Source organism: Bufo bufo, chromosome 2 (assembly GCF_905171765.1).
Source record: "Bufo bufo chromosome 2, aBufBuf1.1, whole genome shotgun sequence".
NCBI lineage: Eukaryota > Metazoa > Chordata > Amphibia > Anura > Bufonidae > Bufo > Bufo bufo.
This window is the reverse complement of record NC_053390.1, coordinates 785,355,404-785,382,611: the sequence shown is the minus strand read 5'-3', so window position 1 is coordinate 785,382,611 and position 27,208 is coordinate 785,355,404. Positions and strand designations below refer to the sequence as shown.

The 27,208-nt window shown below is 48.0% G+C and overlaps 1 protein-coding gene across 1 annotated transcript in view; it reads left to right on the top strand.

Annotated features, from left to right (window-relative positions):
* Window positions 1-27,208, top strand: part of HTT (huntingtin) — a 241,769-nt gene that overhangs the window by 195,944 nt on the left and 18,617 nt on the right. Inside the window, exons 47-56 of the mRNA XM_040419177.1 lie at window positions 533-746; window positions 7,801-7,946; window positions 8,021-8,198; window positions 12,422-12,520; window positions 12,622-12,809; window positions 13,619-13,745; window positions 15,307-15,407; window positions 18,208-18,362; window positions 18,719-18,858; window positions 20,696-20,778. Coding sequence (XP_040275111.1) covers window positions 533-746; window positions 7,801-7,946; window positions 8,021-8,198; window positions 12,422-12,520; window positions 12,622-12,809; window positions 13,619-13,745; window positions 15,307-15,407; window positions 18,208-18,362; window positions 18,719-18,858; window positions 20,696-20,778 — 1,431 coding nt within the window. The remainder of the gene's footprint in view (window positions 1-532; window positions 747-7,800; window positions 7,947-8,020; window positions 8,199-12,421; window positions 12,521-12,621; window positions 12,810-13,618; window positions 13,746-15,306; window positions 15,408-18,207; window positions 18,363-18,718; window positions 18,859-20,695; window positions 20,779-27,208) is intronic.

Below are 27,208 nucleotides of genomic sequence, written 5' to 3'. Positions count from 1 at the left end.
AGCTTGCAGCCTTAATGCAGTTTTTCAAAAATTAAGTTACTTTACAGGAATACCCCTTTAATGGGCTGTGACTCTGTGATCGTTATCAAAGCGACCCAAGCTAACACTGATGCACCTCAGAGAATAAAATGGGGTCCATTGTGGTTTTGTTGGGCTTCTCATATCTCTGATTGGAAGAATAAGGCCACTTTCACTCTAGCGTTTTTACTGGATCCGGCAGGGTATGGAAACGGAACTAAACTGAACGGAATGCATTTTGGAGCACTCCGTTCTGTTCAGTTCAGTTTTGTTCCCATTGACAATGAATGGGGAAAACACTGAAGCTTTTTTTTCCGGTATTGAGCCCCTATGACTTATCTCAATACCGGAAAACTTAAACGCTAGTGTGAAAGTAGCCTTACACTGCAGGCTGCGCTCTTCTTTTCTGCAAAGATATGGGAAAGCTTGCTGCAAACATCAGAACAGAGTGTGAACAGAGCCAAATCTTCTACTGTGTGCATTAAACTAACCCAGTGTTTCCTTTCCACTGTAGGAGTTTAATTTGAGCCTACTTGCCCCTTGCTTGTCGCTGGGAGTGAACCAAATGTTAGGGGATCAGAACAGCACTTTCTTTGAAACCACAAGGTCTGTGGTCCTGGATCTCATCTCGCAGACTGTTCAGCAGCTTCCAGCCACCCATCAGCTCTTTCGGCCTCTGCAGCCCATGGATGGGAGCTCCTACTGGGAGAAGCTTAGCTTGGTGTTAGGTAATTTACACGTACTATCATCCTCCAGACATATATAAAAGGCGCTGTTCATGTCATTTTTTTCTGTTCTGTTCGGCGTATGCATCCAGGCGCATACGGCAACCTTATCCATAGACCCTCATTTTTCAGACAGAGGCCAAAAAGAACGTCCCTTTTGGATCCGTTGGACTATTCTGCATTCTGTAATTCTGCAGAGTATTTCATATTGTCCGTATGTGGTGGGTCTACAAAATCCAGTAGTCCAGCACCACAAAGTCTGACTATTATAAAAGCATGCATTCACTAAATCCAGTGCTCGATGTACTTGCTATATTAATGGGGTCGTCCCAAGATGAAATGGTCACTGTACTTTCAGTAGACTTTGCATAAATCAGTCGTACAGGTTAATATCGGAAACTTTGTAATATATATCATCATAAAAAAGTCCTACCCCCTTCCCCCCCACCCCTACTAAGCTAACATTCTCTGGTAAATCGTCTTGAGAGACCAGATGGACTGTGAGCTGACAGAAGGATGAGCTGCATTTAGGTCTGTAGAGAAGAGTGAGGAAGAATGAGCTGCTAGAGGGAGAAAAAGGTATTTTTCCCTGATAAGGTATATTACAAAGTTTTCTGCATTCACCAGTTCTGTTTTATACAAAGTTTGTTGAAAGTACAGTGATCATTGTCTCGGGGGGCGTGGCCTGAGAGCGCATGGAGTAGGACGCACCGCTCACAGCTCCTGCCGGCATCCTGATCATTAGTGTGGTAGCAACGTCTATTTCGATTATTTTTTCTTACCTGGTGGGTGAGAGGAGACCGGAGAGTGTGGGGGTGAATTTGAGAGCTCCGACATGCCGCGAAAATCCAACAAGGGGCCGCGATACGACAGGCCGGAGGTGAGCCAGCATGGCGCCGAGGAGGAAGAGGGGCCGGCCTTACAGTCCAAACTGAGCCAGAGTGCGGCCGCAAAGTTGAGCAAGTTTGCCCGCGCTGATAGCGGTGTGGGAGACTGGGCAGAGGAGAAGGAGACAGATGTGCATAACTCTTCTGAACAAGAGGACGGATCCCTGGATGGGGAGGCCCTGGATGCGGCGGAGTGGCTGCCATTGACCCCTGCACGTCCAGCTAAAAGTGCCGTAGGCCCCAAAGATGCGGCTAATGAAGAGCCCACGTTAAAAGATATTATGACTGCTGTGGCCAGCTGTAACAGTACCCTGAAGGTGCTCTCTGTACAAGTTGGTAGCCTGAGGTCAGATGTGTCTATAATTAGGCACGACCTACACAAGATATCTGAACGCACCTCTGAATTGGAGAAGAGGGTGTCTACTATAGAAGATGATGTTCGGCCTCTGCAAATGGCGGCAAAAACAACGGCTAAGGACATAGCTGCTCTATATGCTAAAACAGACGATCTGGAGAACAGGTCCAGAAGGAACAACCTGCGGATTGTAGGAATGCCAGAAAAGACGGAGGGAGATAACGCTACAGAGTTTGTGAAGAAATGGTTGCATCAGCTATTTCATGAGAAAGGTCTATCTTCCCTGTATGCGGTGGAGCGGGCGCACAGAGTCCCCATGCGGCCGTGAAAGTGTCCATATTTCCGGATTATTCCAATGAAGTGCAGCGGAGGAGAAGCAGATTTATGGACATAAAGAAAAGGCTGAGAGCTCTACAAGTACAATATGCTATGTTGTTTCCTGCTAAACTGCGTGTGGTGGCACTGGGATCCACCAGATTTTTTGAAGATCCGGAGGAGGCGACGCAGTGGCTGGACGTCCACGAGCGACAATTGAGAAGTGGAGCCCTGGACACTTGAAGGAGGCTAAGATATAGTTTCTTATGTTCAATTTTTATTTGCATTTGCACTCTAGGGTTGCTATAAAGGTTGCACCAGTTAAGAAGTGTATTATGTAATGCTACCACGAGGTTGATCCTGTGGAGGGAGTAGGTTGCTGAGAGTAAAAATGTGATTCTCAGATGTGGGGAGGATTCTCTACCTGAGGAATGGTGTTATAAACTGTTATGATTGTTATATGTTGGAGGGTAAGTTGCTCTCAGATTGCCCTGTTTTAATGGGTGAGGTTGATGTCAAAGGGAAAATGTTCCCCAGTTATAGAAATCTGATTGGGAAAGGGGGGGAGGGGGGCAGGAGATTAGGTAGTGAGTTGGGGGGAAGAGATATGGTCTTGAAATATGAGCTGAGGAAGTGGGAATGGGATGTGAGATCCAAGTATGGTCTGAAGTTCCTTCATGTCACAGGTGATTAGAGTTTTAAGCTGGAATGTGAGAGGGATGGCTGATGGACGGAAGAGAAAGTGTGTTTTTCAGTACTTGGGGCGGTTTCAGCCGGCTATATGTTGTCTTCAGGAAACGCATCTGATTGGAGAAAATCTACACTGGATGAGTAAGAATTGGGTGACATATGCGTTACATTCAACTCATTCTTCTCACTCTAGAGGGGTTAGTATGATTGTGCATAGTAGCATTAGGTATGAACATATGCAGGAATGTGTGGATGCGGATGGTAGATATGTGTGTGGTGTGTAAGGTGGATGGAATACAGATGGTGCTGGTGTCTGTGTACGTGCCCCCACCATTTGCTTCCCCATAGATAAGAGAGATCATGGACTTTGTGGCGGACTTCCCTGGGTTGCCGTGGCTAATGGTTGGGGACTTTAATTGCACGATGAATGACTCCATAGATAGATGTCGGGTGGAAGGAGCAGGGGGTTTACCGGGGAGTGTGGCTCTCAGAAATATTATGGGTGAAATAGGTGTACATGATGTATGGAGATTGCGTGACCCTGATAAGCGTGAGTTCTCGTGCAGATCTGCCGCGCATCATTCGTTATCGCGTATTGATTTGGCCCTTGTTAATGATCTAATGCTGCCACTGGTTGGGGATGTCGTCTATCATCCTCGGTCGTTGTCTGACCACTCTTTGGTGCAGATAGACTTGTGTCTGGGGGTGCTCAGACAGGGACCGAGGCTGTGGAAGTGTAACTCACATTGGCTAAATGTGTTGGGTGATCTGTCCGGGATTTCTCTTGAGATTAAGGAATTTTTTGCTATCAATACAGGGACGGCCTCGGTACCGGGTGTTTGGGACGCCATGAAAGCATTCCTGAGGGGAGTCTTGATGAAAGAAATTAACAAGCATAAATCTAGGTCTAGGCAGGCGGATGTTAAGGCGCATGTACTGGTGGCTGAGGCGGAGAGAGAGTTTGGTAGATTCCCCACCCTGATTAATAGTGAGGCGCTGGCGGTAGCTCAGGAGCAGCTGAGGTGTCATTTGGTGCAGGCCGCAGAAAGAAAGAGAAGTTTTTATCGTCAGAGATCCTTTGAAGAAGGCGAGAAGGTGGGTCATCTGTTGTTGGTAGTTTCACGGGCTCAGAGAGGCTCCTCTTGTATTCAGGACCTGAGAGATGACAGGGGGAATAGTAGCCAGGACACGAAAGGAATATTAGATATTCTAAAAAGCTTTTATGTATCTCTATATGCTTCCACCGGCTCTAGTTCTGAGGAGGCTCTTAATGAATTTCTAGGGGAGGCACAGTTATCGAGGCTGTCAGAGGAGGATAGAGTAAGGCTGGAAGAGCCGATTTCACTGGAGGAACTGGAAGCTGCGCTTGGGGATATGGCGAATGGTAAGGCGCCTGGAGCTGATGGTCTCCCAGTAGAGGTGTATAAAAAGCTGCAAGGGATATTACTGCCGGAATTGCTTAAGGTGCTTGAGCACTCATTGGAGGCAGGTTCGTTACCACATTCGATGCGGGAAGCTATAATTGTGGTTATACCTAAACCTGGGAAGGATCCTAAAATACCGGATTCCTACAGACCAATTTCGCTCCTCACGGCTGATGTTAAGCTCCTGGCGAAGGTGTTGGCGAACAGGCTGTCCAAAGTAATTCTGACTATAGTACACCCGGACCAGACGGGTTTTATGCCTGGGAAATCGACGGCTATCAATCTCCGTAGGCTATATGCTAGCTTAAATATTCCAGCGGATAATTGTGGAGACAGGGCCTTGCTTGCTCTTGACGCCGCCAAGGCGTTCGATAGTGTGGAATGGAGTTACTTGTGGGGGGTCTTGAAAACTATGGGTTTTGGAGCACGGTTCATTCAGTGGGTAAAGGTCCTATACTCTAGTCCTAAGGCGAGAATTAGAGCTAATGGAGGGTTGTCAGATTGTTTCGCTCTGGCCAGGGGCACCAGACAGGGATGCCCATTGTCGCCCTTATTGTTTGCTCTTGCAATAGAGCCGCTTGCGGCGCATATCCGCTTATCAACAAATATAGAGGGGTTTAGATACGGTGGGCTGCACAATAAAGTGGCTATGTACGCTGATGATACTCTACTTTTTATGGGCGATACTGGTGCGTCCCTGGATGCGGCCATGGCATTGATTGACAGATTTGGTGGCTTCTCTGGACTTCAGATAAATTGGCAAAAATCCTCTTTGATGCCAATAGATGGGCAGGCCTTGTCAGGCAGACAAGTAGATAGCCTGGTGCCTTGGGTGGATAAATTCAAATATCTGGGACTATATATAACACCGAGACTAGCGGATTTTGAAGACCTTAATCTGTCTCCATTGCTGGCTACTTTTAGGCTTAAAGTGAGGTCATGATGTAGACTCTTTCTTTCGGTGGTAGGTAGAGTTAACCTTTTAAAAATGGTTATGATGCCCCAGTTGCTTTATGTACTGAATAATGCTCCCGTATGGATCCCCCAGGATAGATTCAAGAAAATTCATTCTATATTTAGGGATCTTACTTGAAAGTATGGGCAGGCTAGGATCAAACTGGAGACATTGCAGTATCCTAAGTCGGAAGGGGGCCTGGCTGTCCCTAATGCATGGATTTATTTTCTGGCCTCCCAATGTCAGCATTTCAAGGGATGGATTGATGTACATGCTCCAGATGTGACAGGACAGATATTGCAGCATTGGTTGGGCAGTCGTGACCTCATGGGCATTCTGGAAGGCTCAGGGATGCATGCGGGGAGAGAAAAACTCCCTCTTATTGAACTTATGAAAAAAGTTTGGGCAAAGGTGAAGCAGCTAAGAGGTGTAGGTGGAATTAGTGCACTTTCCCCTATTGGAAAGAATCATCTGTTGCCCGAATTTTTTGCCATACCAGGACTTAGGAACTGGGAAACTTATGGAGTGACGAGAATTGGCCAATTAATTGAGGATAAGATATGTAAGTCATTTCAAAACCTGCAGCAGGAATTTAATATCCCTAGGGGATGGTTCTATAAATATCTCCAAATGAGGCATGCCCTTGAGGTCACACTGCGGAAAGGATGTGTGATAGCTCAAATGGAGGTGGTTCATAAGCTTGTTCTCCCGACAGGGGGGGGGGGGGAAGAGGGCTGATATCACAGGTGTATGCTCTTTTACTGGAAAAATTCCTGGAGGGATTTCCGCTCTCAAGAATGAAAAAATGGGAGGCTGACGTGGGGGTTATGTCTAAAGACAAGTGGGAAGATATATTGGAAGGGGTCCCCAAGGTGTCCTTGAGCGAACAGGGCAAACTATCCCAGCTATTTATTATACATAGAGTGTACAAAACACCGGTGTTTCTAAAAAAGGTTGGAGTAAGAATTGATGACAGGTGTCCAAAGTGTATGGAAGAGGGTGCGGATTTGGTACATATGCTGTGGTCTTGCCCAGTAATTGGTAATTATTGGGAGGAGGTAAGAAATATGATTAATAGCAGAATGACATTGAGAATCCAAAAAGACCCAAAGGTGTGTGTACTGGGATACGTGTCTGAGATTGGAGGGAATGAATCGGTCAAGGTAGCTGTGGGGAGGTTGCTGTATGTGGCCAGGAAACTGATTGCTATGAGGTGGATCCAGGGAAGTCCGCCTACACTGAGCGAGTTTGAACGGAGGGTGCATGACATGATGATACTTGAGAAAGGGGTGTATGTGAAGAGAGGGTGTCTGCAAAAGTTTGACAAATTGTGGAGTGATTGGTTATCTCATACTCACGTGGTTATATAGGCTCGTCAAGATCAAGTCTAGATATCAGGGAGGGGAGTGTTAGGGCAAGGTGGGGGGGGGGGGGTAAGGGTTTTGGGGGGTTTAGATAGTTATAATTCTTTGTTTCAAATATTTGTTTTAACATATATATACGTTATGTACAGATACTGGATAATAACTGTGTGTTGATATTTGTACGGTTACTGTTGTGCTCTGACTCCACATGGTGGATAAAGCAAGAAAAAACAACGTATTGATTTTTGTAACACTCTGTTTTTATTGATTCAATAAAAATGACTTGATTTAGAAAGTACAGTGATCATTAAATATTAAAGGGGTTATCCAGCTCCAAAGTACCCAGGCACCACATACAGGTTATAGTTGCCCCACTCCCCGAGTTGTTCCTGATGCCTCCACGGCCTCTGCTGCATCTCACTGTCGCGCGGATCAAAACATCTGGTGTCGGGTGGTTGGGGCAGTGACTATCCGGTGTCAGGCCGCGATGGGAACAATTCTGGAAGGGAACCAAAACAGCAGGGGGCGTCATAACAAGCATGCAACAGCAACATCTACAGGCATGAGGTGTTTTTGTGTTTTTTTTTTTTATAATAATTCCCATTGAAAACTTGTTCTAATTTGCGAGATGTAAAGAAGTAATTTAATGTTTAATCATGAGACAATCTCTATAAAGAAAATTTGCATCTTCTGAACACATTTAAAGGGGCTCTCCAGGGCTTTACTTAAAATCTATGCTTCTGTTAACCTATGGAAAGAATAGTCTCAGCAGTACTTACCATTCCATCATGCCCCCGAATTCTCAATCTCGGCTGTGATCAGCTGACCGCCTGTACAGGCTACCCGGGGGGGGGGGGCTGGCATTGGTGGTCGTAACGCTCTAACCCGTGCCAGTCAGACCTATGTGCAACAAAAAACTGTCCCAAAACAAACCTTTTACCAAATTCTGGAGCAGTTACAAACAAAAATCGAAAAAAAACTCATATAGGTCAATAATGTTATACTCATGAAATCCAGCCTTGATTGTGCGGACTACGGTGTGACCATGTTGTTCTGTCTGGATTAAGGTGATGCTGACGTCTACCACACCCTTGTCACCCTCTGTCGAGCGCTGGCGCAGTATTTGCTGTCTCTCCCGAAAATACCTCCATCCTTGCATATAACTCCAGAGAAGGAAGCGGACGTGGTGAAGTTTGTGGTGATGTCGGTGGAGGTAATGTATCACACAGTCATTTTTCCCGTCTTGTAGGTTATGTTGGCCGCGTGTGACTTGGTTTCTCTCTGCAGGCGGTGTCCTGGCATCTCGTGCATGAGCAGATCCCGTTGAGCGTGGATCTCCAGGCAGTACTGGATTGCTGCTGTCTGACCCTCCAGCAGCCCGTCCTGTGGAATCTGCTGGCCTCTGCGGAGTACATGACACACGCCTGTTCACTCATCAGCTGCACACGCTTCATTATAGAGGCCGGTAAGTGAGCGTCACGCTCTTGGTCAATATATTTCTATCTTTTAACCTAATTACGTTTTTTTAGACCTAGAATTCTGTGCTGTTTCACTTTATAATATAGGTTTTTAGAGATTTTTGCTTCTGTTTTTCTTACTCACCAGCTTCTGGTGCCAGGGCCAGGAGTTGGCTGCACCTAAAGTACAGAAGGCTCTCGCCTTCTCCCTGGCGCTGTATTTCGGCACTGAGGGTCTAGATCAGGCATGGCCAACCTGCGGCTCTCCAGCTGTTGTAAAACTACAACTCCCACAATGCCCTGCTGTAAGCCGATAGCTGCTGGCAGTCTGGGGATGATGGAAGTTGTAGTTTTGCAACAGCTGGAGAGCCTCAGGTTGGCCATCATCCCTGGTCTAGATCCTTCTGGTTCCTGGTGTGTGAACTTCAGTAGCGGGGCCATGTGGTCTGCTGCAGCAAATCAATGGCCTTAGCAGTGACCTGTCCAAAAAGCTGCATATGACCTTTGCATGTAAACATCCAGACGGGTTCACGTGCGCTACTGTGGTCAATCACACTGGCCTTAGTAGTGATGTGTCCCCAAGCCCCACAAGGGTGCAAGTTGGGGACTAGAAGGGGTCTAACCAGGTCCTCCGGAATGGAGCTGCAGGAAGAAAATGAGTGCCTTTTTTTGTACTTTAGGTTCATCGTCCTGGCCTGGGCTAAAATGGGGTTTGAAGCCGGAAAACCCCTCAGAGTTCACTGCGTGCAGGTCCCATCTAACCACTGGATAAATGTTAGATCTGTGGGGTCCTACTAGAATGGAGGACTCCTATAGCCCATCAGTCCCATGTTGTTACATATACCCCTCCAGGACGTGTGCCCTCAGTACCCGCCTTGCAGATCTCTCTGTCCTTGTGTCACATCTTCCTGATTTATTCTGTGGCGCGGAGACTTGGCTCAAGAACCGCAGCCACATTATCAGCGTGCAGGCGTCGCTTACAGGGAGTTGCCTGCATTGAGTATATTATGTAATGTTCCTTACAAGGCAGCGAATTGAGACGCAAGAAATTAGTTACTGGAGCAGCGGGAGATTTGTCATTTATTTTTTAAAGTAGATTTAAGAAGGACCATGCTTCTTTTTTTTGTTTTTTTTTTCTTCTTAGTAGATTTTCTCAGCCTTGACTTTTTAGACCTAGCTAGCCCTAGTGCCGCTGCTGGCTATGGAAGGGTTCTTCCAATCTCCAAAATAAAATGCCAGGGGTTCCAAATACATTGTATTATTATTTTTTTGTTTTTTGCTTGCTGCAGTCGTAGCAGCAGACCCTGATCACTATAATGGATTGCTATGTCCACCAGGCGCTGCAGTGACCTCAGAAATGATGACGAATTAGGATAGTGTCTTAAAGGGTACCTACTGTATAATATATTTGACACCGTGACATGTCAGAAGATTTGTTCAGTTGTCAGAGACTTTCTGTGAACCTGGAACCATCCGCTCAGACATCTGAGCAAAGCCGATCAGAAGGAAGGAGGCCGCGCTCAGCTGCCAGCCTTTGTTTTAGCAGTCGGGGTTCTTGTACTTTCAAAAGGTGTTTTTTTTTTTTTTTTTGTTTTTTTTTTGTAAGTGGTAGATACCCTTTATAACATTTTTCTGTCCTTTTTCAGCCCATTGAATCTTATTTTTAGATATCGTAAAACCCAGTTTAACCAAGATGGTGTAGGACAGTGGTGGCAAACCTATGGCACGGGGGCCAGAGGTGGCACTCGGAGCCCTCTCTGTGGGCATCCACGCCCTGAAAATAGTCCATGGTGTACCAATATGCCTTAGACTTTTCCTGCCATTTATCAGCGCAGGACGCACTATGAACGGCACAGGCAGTGCATTGAATGTAGGCAGGCTGTTATAGCTAAATGATAAAGTACATGGAAGATGCACTATATTGGTATTCAGGTTAAATTGCCTGTTGGCACTTTGCAATAAACAAGTGGGTTTTGGGTTGCAGGTTGGGCATGCGGTCTCTAAAAGGTTGGCCATCCCTGGTGTAGGGTGTTAGAGTAACACATAACTGACCATACACAGAAGACGGCATATCCTGTAAATCTGGCGCTGCTTACTAACAGATGAACCTGTTCCAGGGGACTTGAGCAGCCATAGTAGTTACACGGAGGGATCATCCGTATGAACGGCCGCCATGTAAAACTACTACTGCAATATTTACATTTCCGGAAAATGCCTGGTTGGCGATGGCTCCCCCCTGGTAAAAGCAACAGCGTGCCAGGAGCTATACCGCGGCGATTATTAGCGGATCACACCAGAGGTCACATTCTCTCTCCGTCAGGTAGCATATCATTGTCTTTATGGTGAGTTCCCCAAATTCAGTTCTTCAAAGTCATGAGATCTAGAAGAGTACACAGCACCTACAAGACCACGTCCATCAGCCGTGTTCTCCCCCATTCGCCGCTTGGCATGGTGAAGACGCTGACCGCATTGGAATTGTATGATGCACGTGCCGCACACTAGTGCTTCCCGGAGATGTTATCATGTGAACATCGCCCGACCCTGAGGATTCCCACCGCCAGCATCTGTGAAGACTGAGAATCCATTATGTGTCGCTCGTCCTCTCTCATTAACCAGCTCTGATAGGAGGTTAAAGCTGACGATTAACAATTTAACAAACATCTTATTCCGTGGAGCTTCAGTGTCATACAGAATAATTATACGCATCATCTGCACAGTGATGGCAGGAACTTCATTGACTTAGCGAGGATCTCGTCTCTTCCCCTTGGTCCTTCCTGATTTCCTGCTAAATGGATAAATCTGCAAATAATGAACTGGTTCCTGCGCTGAAAGGTGGAAAATGTAGATTTACATGACTGTAATTTTTTTTTATAGTGCTCCTTGTACTATATGGACAGGCTGGATCCGCCATAGCGAGATCCGTTCTTGCTCATAGAGGGTGTTCCTAAATGAGGATGCCCTACCCCACCCCATTGTGTCCATATGCTAGTCTGTTAAAGGGAATTTCCAGAAATACAATATTGATGACCTGTCCCAGAAATATCAAATCTGTGAGGGTCCTTCACCCAGCACCCCTGCCGATCAGCTGTTTTTAAAGGGCCACAGCACTCGAGCCGTAGCCAGGCACAGCTCCGTACCTGTATAGTGGATGTGCTTGGTATTGCAATGAGGTCCATTCACTTGAATGGAACTCTTGGCTGCACATAGGCCATGTGACCAAAGCACGTGACATCACTGCCCTAGGAAGAGGCTGCAGCGCTCACCGGAGCACCACAGCTTATCGCCAGGAGGGGGTGCTGGGAGTCGGGCCCCCACCAGTCGGTGCTGGGAGTCGGGCCCCCACCAGTCGGTGCTGTGTTAGTAAATAGATGTGTTCCCCATTATATAGTAAAGCCGGAGAATCTTTTTTGTGGTGTGTTGTTACTATGTTATTTTTCCAAAAATTTTTATAAATTGACAAGCGGTTGTTACCAGATTGGGGGGTATATCTACGGAGTGTGATGATGTCCAATCTCTTTTGACAGCGTCAGACTATTTAGGGTAAGGCCCAGTTGTCAGTTTAGTCTTACATTTTTAGGAGGAGTAATGTAGGAACAGCCCGGGCCAGATGCTCCAAAATTATTTCATGGTGGTAAAAGTTCTAAAACGAAAAGTGTCAGGACCCTCGTTATAAATGACGGCACGGGTTTTTCCACATGAGGATTAATAATCAACGTGTTCATACTTACTGGAGTTTCCGCAGAAGGTGGATGCGCACAAATCCACAGTTTACAACTGCAAATCCGTTTTCAGCCTCTTAATCCGCAGCACATTTTTTCTTATGGGAAAAAATTTCCCAGTGTGAACATGGCCTTAATTAAAATTGTGAAAGTTCACCAGTAGCATTAGGCCTCATGCTCACTTTTGTCGATTGGATGAGGAGCCATTGATTTCAAAGCACACTGTGCATTTTCCATATTCGTATATCGCAAAAAAATAATAATAGGTAATGTCCCATACTTGTCCGTTTTGTAGACAAGAATAGGACATTTCTGTAGAAAGGAAAAAGATAATGGTGACATGCTCACGGCCCATATCCGTATTTTGATAATCCGCAGTTTGCATGAGCCTTTATGGTGCGAAGGAAGCGGCATTTTATCCCCCATGCTGCCCCTCACTGGTGATCTCCTTACCTCCGGCTCCATGCCCGGGATAGAAATGCATCATGGCCTGATTTTGACGTGTGTTTTAGTTGCAGTCAAACCTGGGGAGCAGCTACTGAGCCCTGAAAGAAAAAAAAACAATTTAGAAGATGAGACCGCGGCAGATGAGGCGGAATCGGACACAACAGGTACGTGATGTGCGACATCTGCAAACTGCTGGATCATAGCAGTTGTTATATCCCATTTATAAATGAGATGTACCGTAATATGCATGTATTTTCTCACTTAGGCGCAGCATTTGTCAGGACCGCCTGCGTGATGATGTCTGAGATGGTGGATTCCCTGCAGACCGTTCTGTTATTTGGGCACAAGAGAAATGTTAACATAGCGGCATTCCTGACGCCGGTCTTCAGAAATATAATCATCAGCCTGGCCCGATTACCTATAGTCAACAGCTATACAAGAGTACCCCCACTGGTGAGTAGACCCTATACAATTATCATCTATCAGTAAAGGGGAAACATATTCTGCATTTTTCAAACCAGCATCGGGATCTGAATACTTTTGTAATTGCATGTAATTACAGATTTAGTATAGCCAGTGAGCTATTCAATAAAATGTATCTGTATAGCGCCACCTGCTGTTTGTTCCTATTTCTTATTTTTTGTCCGTCTCACTGAGATGGTCGCACATGCTCAGTTTAAATCTTTAACTGCCACCAGCCATATGTCCTGTTAGAGAGAGAGAGCTGCATCAGAAAGGACACCCCCCGTCCCAGGCTGAAGATAATCTAGCAGAGCAATGAATGTAGAGATCTCTGGACCCATGTGCGGTACAGGGATGGTTCTGATTTTCATTTTTTAAATCAGTCACAGCATAACCCCTATGAAGGATTGTTCAGACCTTAATAAAAAATGAATGGCTGGCAGGGAATGGTGTAAAATAAAGAGAGGGCAAAAAAATGACTCCCTTTTTGAAAGTCTCACGTTTTGGCGCCACAGCTCTCTGACGGACCAGTAGTGATGACGTCCCATCCTCAATCACATGATGACTGCAGCCCGTCTTTGATCTCAGCAGTGACATGTGCATGAAAGGGGCCGAATAACCAATGTTTTTGGGAATTTCTGAGCCAAGTATTCTACATGTCATCCTTCACAAACCTTGCACCTTTAGTTTCTTCCCGATGCGCTGCTGATCCTCTGCTGTCATTCATGCCGATTTGTCTCACAAGGAATATAGGAAATGAGATTTAGTTTTTTAAGATTTGTTGTGTTTGTCTTGCCTAGGTGTGGAAGCTGGGCTGGTCCCCTAAAACAGGAGGAGAATTTGGAACATCACTCCCCGAGATCCCTGTTGAGTTCTTGCAAGAAAAGGAAGTGTTCAAAGAATTCATCTACCGCATAAACACACTGGGTAAGAAGCACGCGTCCAGCTTTCCTGTACTTTCACAAGATCATGGTCGCCTACAGGCGAAGCACTGATGCTACATAGATGATAATATTAGGGGATCTGACCACCATGGCCCCCAAAAATCACAAGAATAGGTTCATAGTGGAGACTTTTTCTTTACCTCCGCAGGATTGGTGATAAATGTATGATCACTGGGGGTTTGACTGTTGGGACCGCCACATACTCTGTACATGGAGCAGTGGTGTGCACGCGTGACCACTCACCGCAATGGGAGGAGAACTGCAGTTACCAGCGCTGTCCACTATACCAGTGTTTCCCAACCAGTGTGCCTCCAGCTGTTGCAAAACTACAACTCCCAGCATGCTGTCCGGGCATGCTGGGAGTTGTAGTTTTGCAACAGCTGGAGGTACACTGGTTGGGAAACACTGCACTATACCATGTATGGAGCAGTGTCGTTTCGGCACAGTAGCTACCTACTCGAAACAGCTGATTGGCAGGGGTGCAGGGTGTCAGATTCTCGTTAATTTTTGTTCGATGGTCTGTCCTGAGGATAGACCAGTGATAGGCAAACTGCGGCTCTCCAGCTGTTGCAGAACTACAACTCCCAGCATGCTAAGACCGCCTACAGCTTTCAGACTTCAGCAGGGCATGGTGGGAGTTGTAGTCTTGCAACAGCTGGAGGGCCGCAGTTTGCCTATCACTGGGATAGACCATTAATATGAAAGGACAGTCTGTCGCCTCTATAACTAGTTTGAATGCAAGCACGCTGCCATGTAGAGTAGGTGTCCCAAAAAAAAGCCATACCTTTCTCGTGAAAATCCAGTCCTCGTACTCTGAGAAATGCTTATTTTTTCTTTTTTCATGCAAATAATTTTTCGATGCACAGTGGGAATGTTGAATACATTAATCTAATGGCACAGATCAGTTGTTTTTTTGTTTTTTTACTTTTTAGTTAAAGGGGTTGTGCAAGAACTAGGCATAGACATAGCTTTCAGCCCGCTTGTCATGGAAGTAGCAGATCCTCTGACTTAATACGGCAGTATAGCTGAGAAGGCAGCTTCTGCAGAGCGAAGGAAAAAGGAACTATATTGTCAGCAGCCAGATGGGGAAGGAGACTGATTATGTCCAGAGGCTGCCCCAGCACACTACACTATTTTAAAACCATTATGTACAGTCTTTGGGACTTTAGGTATGAAAATAATTCATGAGATTACCCCTTTAAGGAACATCCTTTTTTTTTTTTTTCTTTCTTGTAATCTGTCCTCCTTCATATTGCAGTCCAGAGGATGCAAACTAGAAAACCAAGTCTTTATGTGACCCAGGAGGCATCCGTCTGGCCCCTTCGCTCCACTGCTGGTGCATCTGATACAGAATTTTAGGGGGGGGGCTTAGGCTGCTTCATCTTTGGGTGGAACGGTGTTTGCCCCTTTTACCTCAGACCTGCCCATTCAGCTAGTTCAGAGCTAAAGATGGAGGTCATAGGGAGAGGGAGGACCAGGTTTTGTATACCAGCCCTCAGTAGATGCTCTCCACAGTACGCTGACTTTTCCCGTTATTTCTCTAGGATGGACGAGCCGGACTCAGTTTGAGGAGACGTGGGCTACTCTGCTCGGCGTGCTGGTGACTCAGCCCATTGTAATGGACCAAGAAGAAAGTCAGCAAGAGGTAGATGTTCTGCAGTATTTCTGCTAAATTCATTCCCATCCCTCATTTAACTTCATGGATCTAGCCAGCTTTAACTCTATCCCCCGCTGTCTAATAGAGTTCCATCTAAGTTAGTGTTTCCATCACTGATGTGGAGAGGTGAGGACAACCGTGTCAGCCGGAGGGAAGCCCGGACCCCTTACCATCTGCTAATGAGTAGAATGTAATCCTAATGGTAAACACGTCCAATACAGGGAATAGGTTTTCTGTAGTGTGACTGTCGGGTAATTGGTTTTTCTGCCCATAAGTTTATGCTGGCGGTCAAAAGTTGTAATAAAATGGATAAAAGCCCCCATTCTTATAATTCTTTATATGTTCTTTCAAGCAAAATCCTACCTTTTTAATATTGTAGTTAATGTATAGGCCAGGAAAGAGATGCTGCATCATGGCTTCACATGTCCATGCACATAAAGTAGAGGTCGGTGAGTGTTTATTGCTGTAGATAACGGTGGATACATTTCTTATTTTTCTGTCCACCTCAGTAACGCACATGCTGAGCTCCATCCTTCAACTGCCACCAGCCATATCTATTGTTAGGAACTGTAAAAGTTACAGAAAGAGAGCTGCAGCAGAATGGACAGACCTCTGAACTGTAATGGGGAGAGAGCTGCAGCAGAATGGACAGACCTCTGAGCTGTAATGGGGAGAGAGCTGCAGCAGAATGGACAGACCTCTGAGCTGTAATGGGGAGAGAGCTGCAGCAGAAAGGGCAGACCTCTGAGCTGTAATGGGGAGAGAGCTGCAGCAGAATGGACAGACCTCTGAGCTGTAGTGGGGAGAGAGCTGCAGCAGAAAGGACACATCCCCTGAGCTGTAATGGGGAGAGAGCTGCAGCAGAAAGGGCAGACCTCTGAGCTGTAATGGGGAGAGAGCTGCAGCAGAATGGACAGACCTCTGAGCTGTAATGGGGAGAGAGCTGCAGCAGAAAGGACACATCCCCTGAGCTGTAATAGGGAGAGAGCTGCAGCAGAATGGACAGACCTCTGAGCTGTAATGGGGAGAGAGCTGCAGCAGAAGGGACAGACCTCTGAGCTGTAATAGGGAGAGAGCTGCAGCAGAATGGACAGACCTCTGAGCTGTAATGGGGAGAGAGCTGCAGCAGAAAGGACAGACCTCTGAGCTGTAATAGGGAGAGAGCTGCAGTAGAGAGAGCACACCCTTGAACTCTCAGTTTGAAATAAATGTAACAGAGGAATTTGGAGCAATGAATGGGCAGATCTCTGGATCCATGTGAGGTACAGGGTTGGTTCTAGCTAGAAATTGTCGTATACTATATGATGTCTTAAAGGGTTTCTATCACTTCGTTTCACCTATTTAGCTTTCAGACACTAGCGATCCGCTAGTGTCTGCTCTATCTAACCATCCTAATATAAGAGCTTATTGTCCTGCCGTTTAGCTAAAAAAATAACTTATATAGATATGCAAATGAGCCTCTAGGTGCTATGGGGGCGTGATTAGCACCTAGAGGCTCCGTCTACCTTAACAAACTGCCGCCGCCCAGCGCGTCCCTCCAGCCCGCCCATCTCCTCCGGAATGCGATGCTCCTCGTATTCGGCGCATGCGCAGTGAATGTCTGATCGCTTCCCTGCTCAGACATCCCCACTGCGCCTGCGCCGATGACGTCATAGTGCTCCGAGGAACAGGCGCAGTGGAGATGTCTGAGCAGGGAAGCGATCAGACATTCACTGCGCATGCGCCGAATACGAGGAGCATCGCATTCCGGAGGAGATGGGCGGGCTGGAGGGACGCGCTGGGCGGCGGCAGTTTGTTAAGGTAGACTGAGCCTCTAGGTGCTAATCACGCCCCCATAGCACCTAGAGGCTCATTTGCATATCTATATAAGTTATTTTTTTTAGCTAAACGGCAGGACAATAAGCTCTTATATTAGGATGGTTAGATAAAGCAGACACTAGCGGATCGCTAGTGTCTGAAAGCTAAATAGGTGAAACGAAGTGATAGAAACCCTTTAAATAAAGATTTCCTAACATTTTGCTTCAGCAGTATACAAGTCCTTCGAAATGCTGCTGGTGCTGCATTTGAGGGCTCTCTGCTCTCCCCATCCTTCCTGTCAATGTTAGAAATAGCAGCAGGGAAGGGAGGAGGCTGTACACAACAGATCTGAGAGTGGAGGGGGTGGAAAGTACCCAAGTCTTAAAGGAGAGAAATCGCACAGGCTGTGTATGTGTTTGGAGAAGGGAGAAGACCCACAGCAGAGTCTGCAGTGATGGTCACACGCTCCTCAACATCAGTGACGGTCCGCACAAGGGAGTAGAGATCTGTCATGGGATGTAGAAGAAGAAATCAGGCCAGGGATAAATATGTGCCGATTCATGAAGGCTAGAGAATCCTGGACACACACACTATACATTCATCCTACAAGTATTACTTGGAGGGGACTGATGAGCAAAGCCCGAAACTAGGAGTAGGTTGTAAACTGTATCGGGGGGGGGGTCTCAAAAGGGATTAAGGAATGAAGATTGTAGACTGACACCTAGTGCAGTGTTTTTTACTCAGGGTATCCGCTAACATGTGTAAAATATTTAGTTTTTTATAGTTACAGGTTTCCATACACAAAACTTCAGTATGGAATAACTGAGCAGTCTCTTCCTATTTAGTAGATTTTATGTTGCATTTTATTTTCGGCCTTACTCCTGAAGGCACCTCCAAGGAAATCGTTTCCAGATTATTTGATTGCACTTTACTTAAAGGATTAGCTTTAATAATGAAAAGTACCAAGTGCAATTTGTGATGTTGGTTACAGGAGGACACAGAAAGAACTCAAATAAATGTCCTGGCGGTCCAAGCCATCACATCGCTTGTGCTGAGCGCTATGACCATTCCATCCGCCGGCAACCCAGCCATCAGTGCCCTGGAGCAGCAGCCGCGGAACAAGGCCCTAAAAGCGCTCGACACCAGGTACACATTTACTATGTACAGACCTCTGTCAGACACATTTAGATGCTGAAAACACTTTGCTCACACAGGTGCTGGGTTGTTACAGTGTGTGAGTGCAGGAAAAAAGAAAGAGTCATATGCTTTATATGCTACGGCTGTGTTTAGGTGACATGACTTTTGTATTGTACCAAGCCCTCAACTCTTTAGGTTGGGTGTGAGATTCCCTCTCTGAATGTGAGCAAACTTACTGTATACCAATTCCCTTACAGTGAACAGAGATCTTGCTAAATATAATAGAAAGCTACTGATGACTGCTGCTTTCACCATGGATGTAGTACGTACGCACTAGAACTGTAATTACTTTTCTCTGTTTCTAGATTTGGACGGAAGCTGAGCGTTGTTAGAGGAATCGTGGAGCAGGAAATCCAAGCAATGGTATCGAAAAGGGACAATATCGCCACCCACCACGCGTATCAAGCCTGGGACCCTGTGCCCTGTTTATCTGCAGCAACCACAGGTAGTGACAGTTATACGTTGCCTTTGTGTATAGGATGCCTTTACTATAGTTGTAGACAATACACCGATGTAGACAGTGCTCCAAGTGATACAAGTAGGTGGGTGCACGCCTCTACGGGGTTAGGTCCAAACCCCCCAAAGGCTTTGTTAGCTGAAACGTCACATCTGGAATAAAGAAGTACAAGTCTTAGTGCTATCTCCATCCTTACTACTTTTGACTATAGTTATGTCAAAGCGCACACACTCTGAACCTGTGTATAATCCCCCGTGCACCCAGTGTAAGCAAAAACAAAAAAGTGTCCTTAATGGGGAAAATGTTTGGAGCTGAACAGGAAAATTCAGGAACACATCTGGTTGGGACCTGAGCAGAAGAGCTTGCATACACTCCCAGCGGTCACCTGAGCGCAGCGCAGACTGCGGCATTGGCAGTGCACCGGAGTGGTGAGTACTGAGTAGGCGATCTTCCTCCCCTCACAGGTCAGCACACAGCAGGGTTTTAAAGAAAGCCCGGAGAACGTATACCATGCAGATAATGGATGTCTTTCTCTTAACGGTAGTAGTTGAGGGCTGACCTATGCCAGTGTATGACTAAATCACGGATCAGCAACCTCTGGCACCCCAGCTCCCAGAATCCTCCTTTCACTTCTGTAGGAGTTACAAGAACCGGCATGCTGGGAGTTGTAGTTTAACAGCAGCTGGAGTGCCAAAGGTTGCTGATCCCTGGACTAGATAGTGTCCACTGGAGGCATATGTAGTAGGATACTCCCGATATAACTCAGATGAAGGCCAAAACGACATGTGAACAGACCCTTATGTGGAATCAGTGGCTAACGTCTGCCTATATGGAGGTGGCTTCCATCGGAAATAGAAGTAGAGGAATACTCCCGTCGTCCAGTATGCCTCCAACGGAAGCAAAAACGACATGTGAACAGACCCTTATGTGGAATCAGTGGCTAACGTCTGCCTATATAGAGGTGGCTTCCATCGGAAATAGAAGTAGAGGAATACTCCCGTCGTCCAGTATGCCTCCAACGGAAGCAAAAACGACATGTGAACAGACCCTTATGTGGAATCAGTGGCTAACGTCTGCCTATATGGAGGTGGCTTCCATCGGAAATATAAGTAGAGGAATACTCCCGTCGTCCAGTATGCCTCCAACGGAAGCAAAAACGACATGTGAACAGACCCTAAGGACCTTGGTTGCACTGTGCGTGCAGGACGTGTGCCTTCCTGACATATGCTCTTGATATCTGTAACTACATGCTATAGAGTTGTATCAGTCACCCATCATCTCCTGTTAAAAAACGCCCTTCTGCTGTCAAATGCATAGTTTTCTGCACCTAACAAGTCAGAGTAAAACAGACGTATGCGGAAAGTACTGTCTTGGCATATTTTGAGTTTGTAGAAGTTTATAGATGGGTTTTGCATATGTTGGAAGCTGGTACCAAACATGCAGAGTGAACTGCACGTCTAATCTGTGCGGAACCGTGACTATTATCTCTCTCATCTCAATGACTGAATCACTTTATCCATCAGGGTTTTTTTTTTTGCTTTTAGTCTACTGCTTTTATTTAATTGGATTCCTGCTTTGATGACCTTCACGCCCAGCAAGAAACAGCACAGGATGACATCTCTCCACTTTAGTCTTGTAGCCCATTAGACCTTCCCGAGTCTCAGACTTTCATGTCTGCTCTCCGCAGAGCTCTTGGTGTTGTGTAATATCCCATTTCTTTCATTACACGTCGTTATTTTCAGACACGGGCACGATCCTTCATTGTTTGATGTGTTCAGGATAGCTGCCGATGCATCACTTTTTTTAAATCTTTTATCTATTTCAGGAGCTCTGATCAGTCACGAGAAGCTGTTACTGCAGATCAATACAGAACGTGAGATCGGGAGCATGCGCTATAAGCTCGGCCAAGTGAGTCATTCTGGGAGTGATGTGATTTTATTGCTGCCTCAAAGTCTTCTGTTTATTACACTTTTACATTTTGGCAGCCGTTTTTAAAGGCGATGGGAACCTGTCACTGTAATATCTATGTATTAGGTTTACAGTGATTGCAGCCCAAAAAAGTATGTACGTAAAGTATTTTATTTTAATCTAATGGTATGGAGATCCACGTCCCACTCCTTTAGTGGCCACATCATGGTTTCTTTCCACCCTCTGCCATGAACACACAGGGCCGCATTTGACTCGGCGATGTGTTGGGAATTGCAGCACATCTCCGCTGTGTTGCAATTCCAGGGTAGTATTGGGTAAGGAATGGCGCTAGTTTGTAAAAAGATGAATGGGATGTAGACCTGTACAAATTTTAAAGAGCCCTCCATTATAGACATTGATTGGGGCTTCTAGTGGTCTACCCCCTCCTATCAGATTCTAATGGGATATCCAGTTCCAGGTGTATATTAGCAGAATGCCTTTGGAGTCTACATTTGCATCACAAAAACATGAAAGGTTATGGACTCCTTTTAATGCATTTTTATTTATTATTGCATTGTACTTGCCTTGGGGGCAACACCATTTTTGCAATAGATCTTTCTTAAAAAGTAACCTCTGGATCTAAAAACCCTCATCATTGCACTACTGAGAGCTCATAAACACTCTAAGCTGAATTGTTGGATAAGAATTCAACTTGTGGCTGAGGCTACATGGTGCAACCAAGGATCGCTGTGTAGCCCTGCAGTCTTTGAACAGAATGAGTTTCCACTACCCAACAATTTGCCCCTACCGTGACCCCAGAATCGGGAGGGGGGATGTAACACTGCTGTTTTGTTTGTTTTGTGAATCTGTGGTCATGGTCGGAGCAGGTTGCTTGTTGTGTTGCGACCCCATTCAGTGTAGTCCCTGCAGTGCTGCGCAGCAGTCCTTGGTTGAGCCACAGGTGTCGTGGCAGAGATCACCATGTAACCCCAGTCTATGGCCCCTTTCACACGAGTGAGTTTTCAGCGCGGGTGCAATGTGTGACGTGAACGCATAGCACCCACACTGAATCCTGACCCATTCATTTCAATGTGTCTGTGTACATGAGCGTTGTTTTTCATGCATCTGTTGTGAGTTGCGTGAGAATCGCAGCATGTTCCATATTCAGCATTTTTCACGCAGCCCTGGCCCCATAGAAGTGAATGGGACTTCAGTGAAAAAGGCATCGCATCCGGATGCAATGCGTTTATCACTGATGGTTGCTAGGAGATGGTGTTTGTAAATCTTCAGTTGTTTTTTCATGCGCGTGAAAAACGCATCAAAACTGATCGCACCCGCACAGAAAAAACTGAACAACTAAACGCAATCGCAGACAAAACTGACTGAACTTGCTTGCGAAATGGAGCAAGTTTCCCTGAACGCGCCCGGACCGAATCCGTATAGTTTGTGTGAAAGAGACCTAAGGCAGGAATGCAGAGATTAGAGATGGAGAACAATCTGTCAGACAGATTTCACTGTGAAGAAGACGGAGAAGGCCGAACTGTATGTGAAAATGGCCACTTATACTCGCCAGTTAAATTCCATGCCGCCACCACTCCTGCTGTCTGTATACTCGGATGTGTTGGGTGACTGGCCGTAGAGTAGCTTTGTAGTCACCTAACATGGCATCACAATGAACAGGTAGTCTGCTGCGTGGGGCGGTCAAGGGGAAGATAATTATATTGTCGTGTAATTTCTCGCCCAATTCCTTGGGGGACACAGAAGACCTTGGGTATAGCTCATCTCCATAGGAGGCGTGACACTAAGTGAAGACTGTTAAGCCCCTCCTCCACAGCTATACCCTCAGCCTGGAGAGAGAGGCTGCCAGTTTTTTGCTTAGTGTCCAAGGAGGCAAGACACTCCACAGGGCTGTTTTCTCCTTGTTTAAATTTTAGATTTTTACTTTTTTCCTTTCTTTTTGTTCTAGATCATCAGGGACAACAGAGACGCACTAGACCTCTCTGTTCTCCCGGGGTTGAGCTGCGCCAGTGCCGGTCACCCGCACTGCTGCCTCTCCCACAGAAGGCAAGGTGGATCAGGGCAGCCCAGCTCCCCTACATCCCGCCAGCGCAAGGGTCGCCCGCACGCCAAGTCCCCCTTCCAGCGTCCTGCCACTACGGTGCCAGTAGCTGAAGGGGCGACCCTGCTGGAATGGACCGAGGGTGAAGACGGCTATGGTGAGAGAGGCTTCTCCAGCCCTACGTCCCCCACCCTGGTCTCCTGCGTGCCTGACCCCCATACTGGGCCTCTGGACCCTTCCCCTGCTGGACCTAGGCTGGCCCCTGGGGTGCCGCAGAGCGACAATCTGCTCCCTGCCTCCCCCCCCTTTCCTGGCCCCCATAGGACATACAGCTAGCTGCAGAAGCTGCTCCTCTATCCGCACGGGCACCCGGTCTCTGGGTCCCCCCATCTCCTTACCGGAGGGTTGCTCAAGGCCTGAGGCTGTGGAGCAAGGCCTCGCCTCCGGCCAGCATTAATATTCCGGTGCGGCTGGACGCCGCAAAAATTTTAGCCCAGGCTCCGCGGCCTGCTAGGCCGCCATTCCGGGCCCTGACTCTTCCTGTCGGCGGGGTGGGCTCCCGCGGCCGGCGAGCCGCCATTCCGGGCCCCTGACTCTTCCGGCCGGCGGGGTGGGCTCCCGCGGCCGGCGAGCCGCCATTCCGGGCCCCTGACTCTTCCGGCCGGCGGGGTGGGCTCCCGCGGCCGGCATTGGGCTTGACTAGGCCCCAGCAGACCCTGTCGGTGCCGGTCGGCGGGGCTCCGCAAATTTTGTCCCAGGCTTCGCGGCCTGCTGGGCCGCAATTCCGACCGGCCCGCGAGGTGGGCACCCGCGGCCGGTTTGAAGCGCATTCCGCCTCAGGTCCCAGCGGTACATAAGGGCCGGGCGCCGCAAATTTAGTCCCCGGCTTCGCGGCCTACTATGCTGCAAAATTCCGGCCTCTGGTGGAGGGGGCGGGAACTTCTCCAGGCGCGAATTCTTCCCGCCTGGGGGTTCCTCCGCCCCCAGGGGATCGCAGCGCCGCCCTCCAGGCCAGATCCCTGTTAACCCTTTGGGTACAGGCCGGCTCCCAATGGGCCTGTATAGTTGGCCCCCTTTTTCCTGACTCGCAGACGATCTGTGCCCCTATATGGTGGCCCCCCCTTTAGCCTCAGAGAGGCTGTGTTTAAAATATATAAATGGAAAAAAAAAATAAAAAATGAATAATAGATAACTGATTTCTATTGGACTGCGCAGGACGCTGCAGCCTCATCAGTAGTGCTGCATGACCTCTTTCCACAGGCGGCATGGTGTTGCGCTCCCAGCCTGCGTCGCTGCTAGGGCATTTCCCCTTTTAGGCGGTTTTCTTGCTCTCTTCCAGGATACGGTGCCGGCCAAGTGCATGCGGCCCTTCCGTAGGCAGCATTCATCATCTCTCCAGTTATGGTGCCTGCCATGTGCACCCCCCCTCCTAGGCGGTATACTGCACTCTCCCTGGCTGCCGGCTGGCCATGTGCATGACCCCCTTCTTAGGCGGAATACTGCACCTTCACCGGATACGGTGCTGGCCATGTGCACGACCCCCTTCCATAGGCGGAACGCTGCACTCTCTCTGGATTTGCTGCCGACCATGTGCGTGACCCCCTTCTCTAGGCGGAACGCTGCACTCTCACTGGATTCGCTGCCGGCCATGTGCGTGACCCCCTTCTCTAGGCGGAACGCTGCACTCTTACTGGATCTGTTGCCGATCATGTGCGTAACCCCCTTTTTAGGCGGAATACTGCACTCTCACCGGATACGGTACTGGCTATGTACTGGCTATGTGAACGACCCCCTTCCATAGGCTGCACTCTCACTGATGTGCTATGATGTACTTATGTACTATGTTATGTACTATGTTACTATGCTGCACTCTCACTGGTTTCGCTGCCGGCCATAGGCATGACCCCCTTTCATAGGCCGTATGCTGCACTCTTATTGGATTCGCTGCCGGCCTTGGATTTGCCTCTTTCCCTCAGGCAGCATACATACATCCCTCTGTCTGTGGTTGTTTTCTCGCAGGTACGTTGCTGGCCATGTGCATGTACCCCATACATGGCAGGGTGCTTGCACTCTCGCTGGATCCGCTGTCTGCCATATGCATGACCCCTCTTCCGTGGGCGGTGTACGCACTCTCGCTGGATTCGCTGCCAGCCAGGGGCATGCCTTCCTTCCTCAGGCGACATACACACATTCTCACTGACTGTGTTTGTCTCTCGCCGGTACGTTGCTGGCCATGTGTATGACTCCCATACATGGCGGGTGCTCGCACTCTCTCTGGATGAGATGCTGGCCATGTGCATTACCACCCCTTTTTCTGGGCAGCATGCTACACTCTCACCGGATACATTGCTGGCCATGAGAATGGCCCTCTAACATGGGTGGAACGCTTGCACTTCCATTGGATACGGTGCTGGCCTTGTGAGTGACCACCCCTCATTCCATGGGCAGAATTTGGCACGCTCATGAGATTCACGGCTGTCCTTGTATGGCTGTGCTGGACTTGTACATGTCCCCCTTCATTGGCAGAGTAGTTGCACTCTCGCTGAGTTCAGTGTTGGGTGTATTATTGCACACTCACTTAATGCTAGGATAACCCTGTGCATGTTCCCCTTTCACTAGGTGGACCTCCTGCGTTCCTGCTGGATTATAGGGTATGTCCTGCTTCTCTGAAGTAGGTACGGCCTTAGGCATCACTCCCTTTTGGGACGGGCCTTTGCACTCTTGCCGACTGCAGTTTGCCAGGTACAATTTCCCCCCTTTCGGGGCGGACTGATTGCGTTCCATCGCATGCTATACTAGGCTTGTGCATAACTCCCTTTCAGGTTGCACTTTGCAATTCCGTACATGCTGTGGCGAGCCCCCTTTTTCGCTGAGTAACCTTTTTGCAGTGAGCGGACGTTCTTGTGCGTTGTTTGGGCCGTGTATGCCTTCTCCTCCTGTAGGTGGGTTGGCCTTCTCACTGCTTACGGGGCTGCTTGTACGTATGCCTCACCTGCTTCCTGCGACATACTTTTGTTTTCTTGGGATTCGATGCTTGCCGCAAGCCTTGCACTCGTCTCTAAGGAGTTCATTCTGTCCACCTGACCCGGACAGGCTCTATTGCTCTCTGCTGCACCGAGCTGGGTGGTACTCATTAATTAGTTGGCCCTTCATCCCAGGGAGTGTTCATGGGTCCTAGATGCGTGCCCATTCGTCCTTCCGCGGCATTGCTTCCCTGCGCTAGTGGTCACATGGTCGAGAGTGCTGTTGTCTGCAGCGCCCCTCGAATTCTTTGTTGGCTCTGGCAGGACTGCGGTTCCCTTGCCTGCTGCAATTTCCTCCTTTTCGGATGCAGTGTGGTATGAGTCCTTCCTCTTGGCGCCTCTACGCTTCAGTCTGATCTGCTACCAGGTTCGGGCAGCTCTTCTCGGGAAGGTCACCCAACTTCTCTTGGGCGCTCGATTACCCAGGTCCGGAGGACCTCCGCCTTGGGTTCTTCAGGGTATTCGCCTTCTGCGATGCGGTGAACCGGGCGTCTCACAGTGTAGCAGGGTTCTGCTTTTGAGCTGTCCTATGGCTTCCCTGTTGCCCACTCCTCCTTTCGGTTGGAGGGTGTTATGCCGGCCTCTGTCTCGACTACCTTATCTCGCCGGCTCTGTTTGGCCCCCGCTCGGTACAGATCACTCCGATGTGGCTTCTGCCCTGCCAGACTTCAGAGGCTGTTCTTTCACTGTCCTCCCCTTTGGGGAGAGCATGGTTGTTCATGTGGATGGTTCCGGTGTTCCTTTTGGCCTCGTACTGTCTCCCTTGTTCACACTGGCTGTATTAGCTGTGTGCCTATTTACCGAGTCTACCGCGTTCTGTCCTCCCGCTGAGTGCAGATTGCGTGGTCCATTCTAAGACAATGGTCCTGCTGTAGACTTACCTTCTCGGTAACTTGGGGGGACTACCTTTCGGTCCAGATTGTCCTTTGATCTCCCACACGGACTGTACAACGTGGCTACATCAGCATGGACTTTAGCCTGTCTTGTCCTGGCATCTGGCGGATCCTTTGGTTCCTTTCCGTCTGTCCTTCTGCTCCCCCACTCGGGTGGATACGGGACAACGTTGCTCGAGGGCCGACGGGACCAGTTTTTGTCGACCCTTCTGCCCGTGTTACTGGTCTGCGCCTGATCACATTGGGTTTTCGCCCGCTTGCCAGGCGACTCCAGCGGGTTCGCTACTGTCCGCTCCTGGCTGTGTTTCGTCCAGGATCTGTCGTAAGACTTAGGGTTTTTTGTCTGGGGTTCTGTGGGAAGCTGTGCATTCCCCACTCTGAATTTCTCTCCCCATGGTTCTGTCTTTTTTTCCAGTCCGGACTGGACCTGGGACTGGGACTCCTTTACTTGAGGT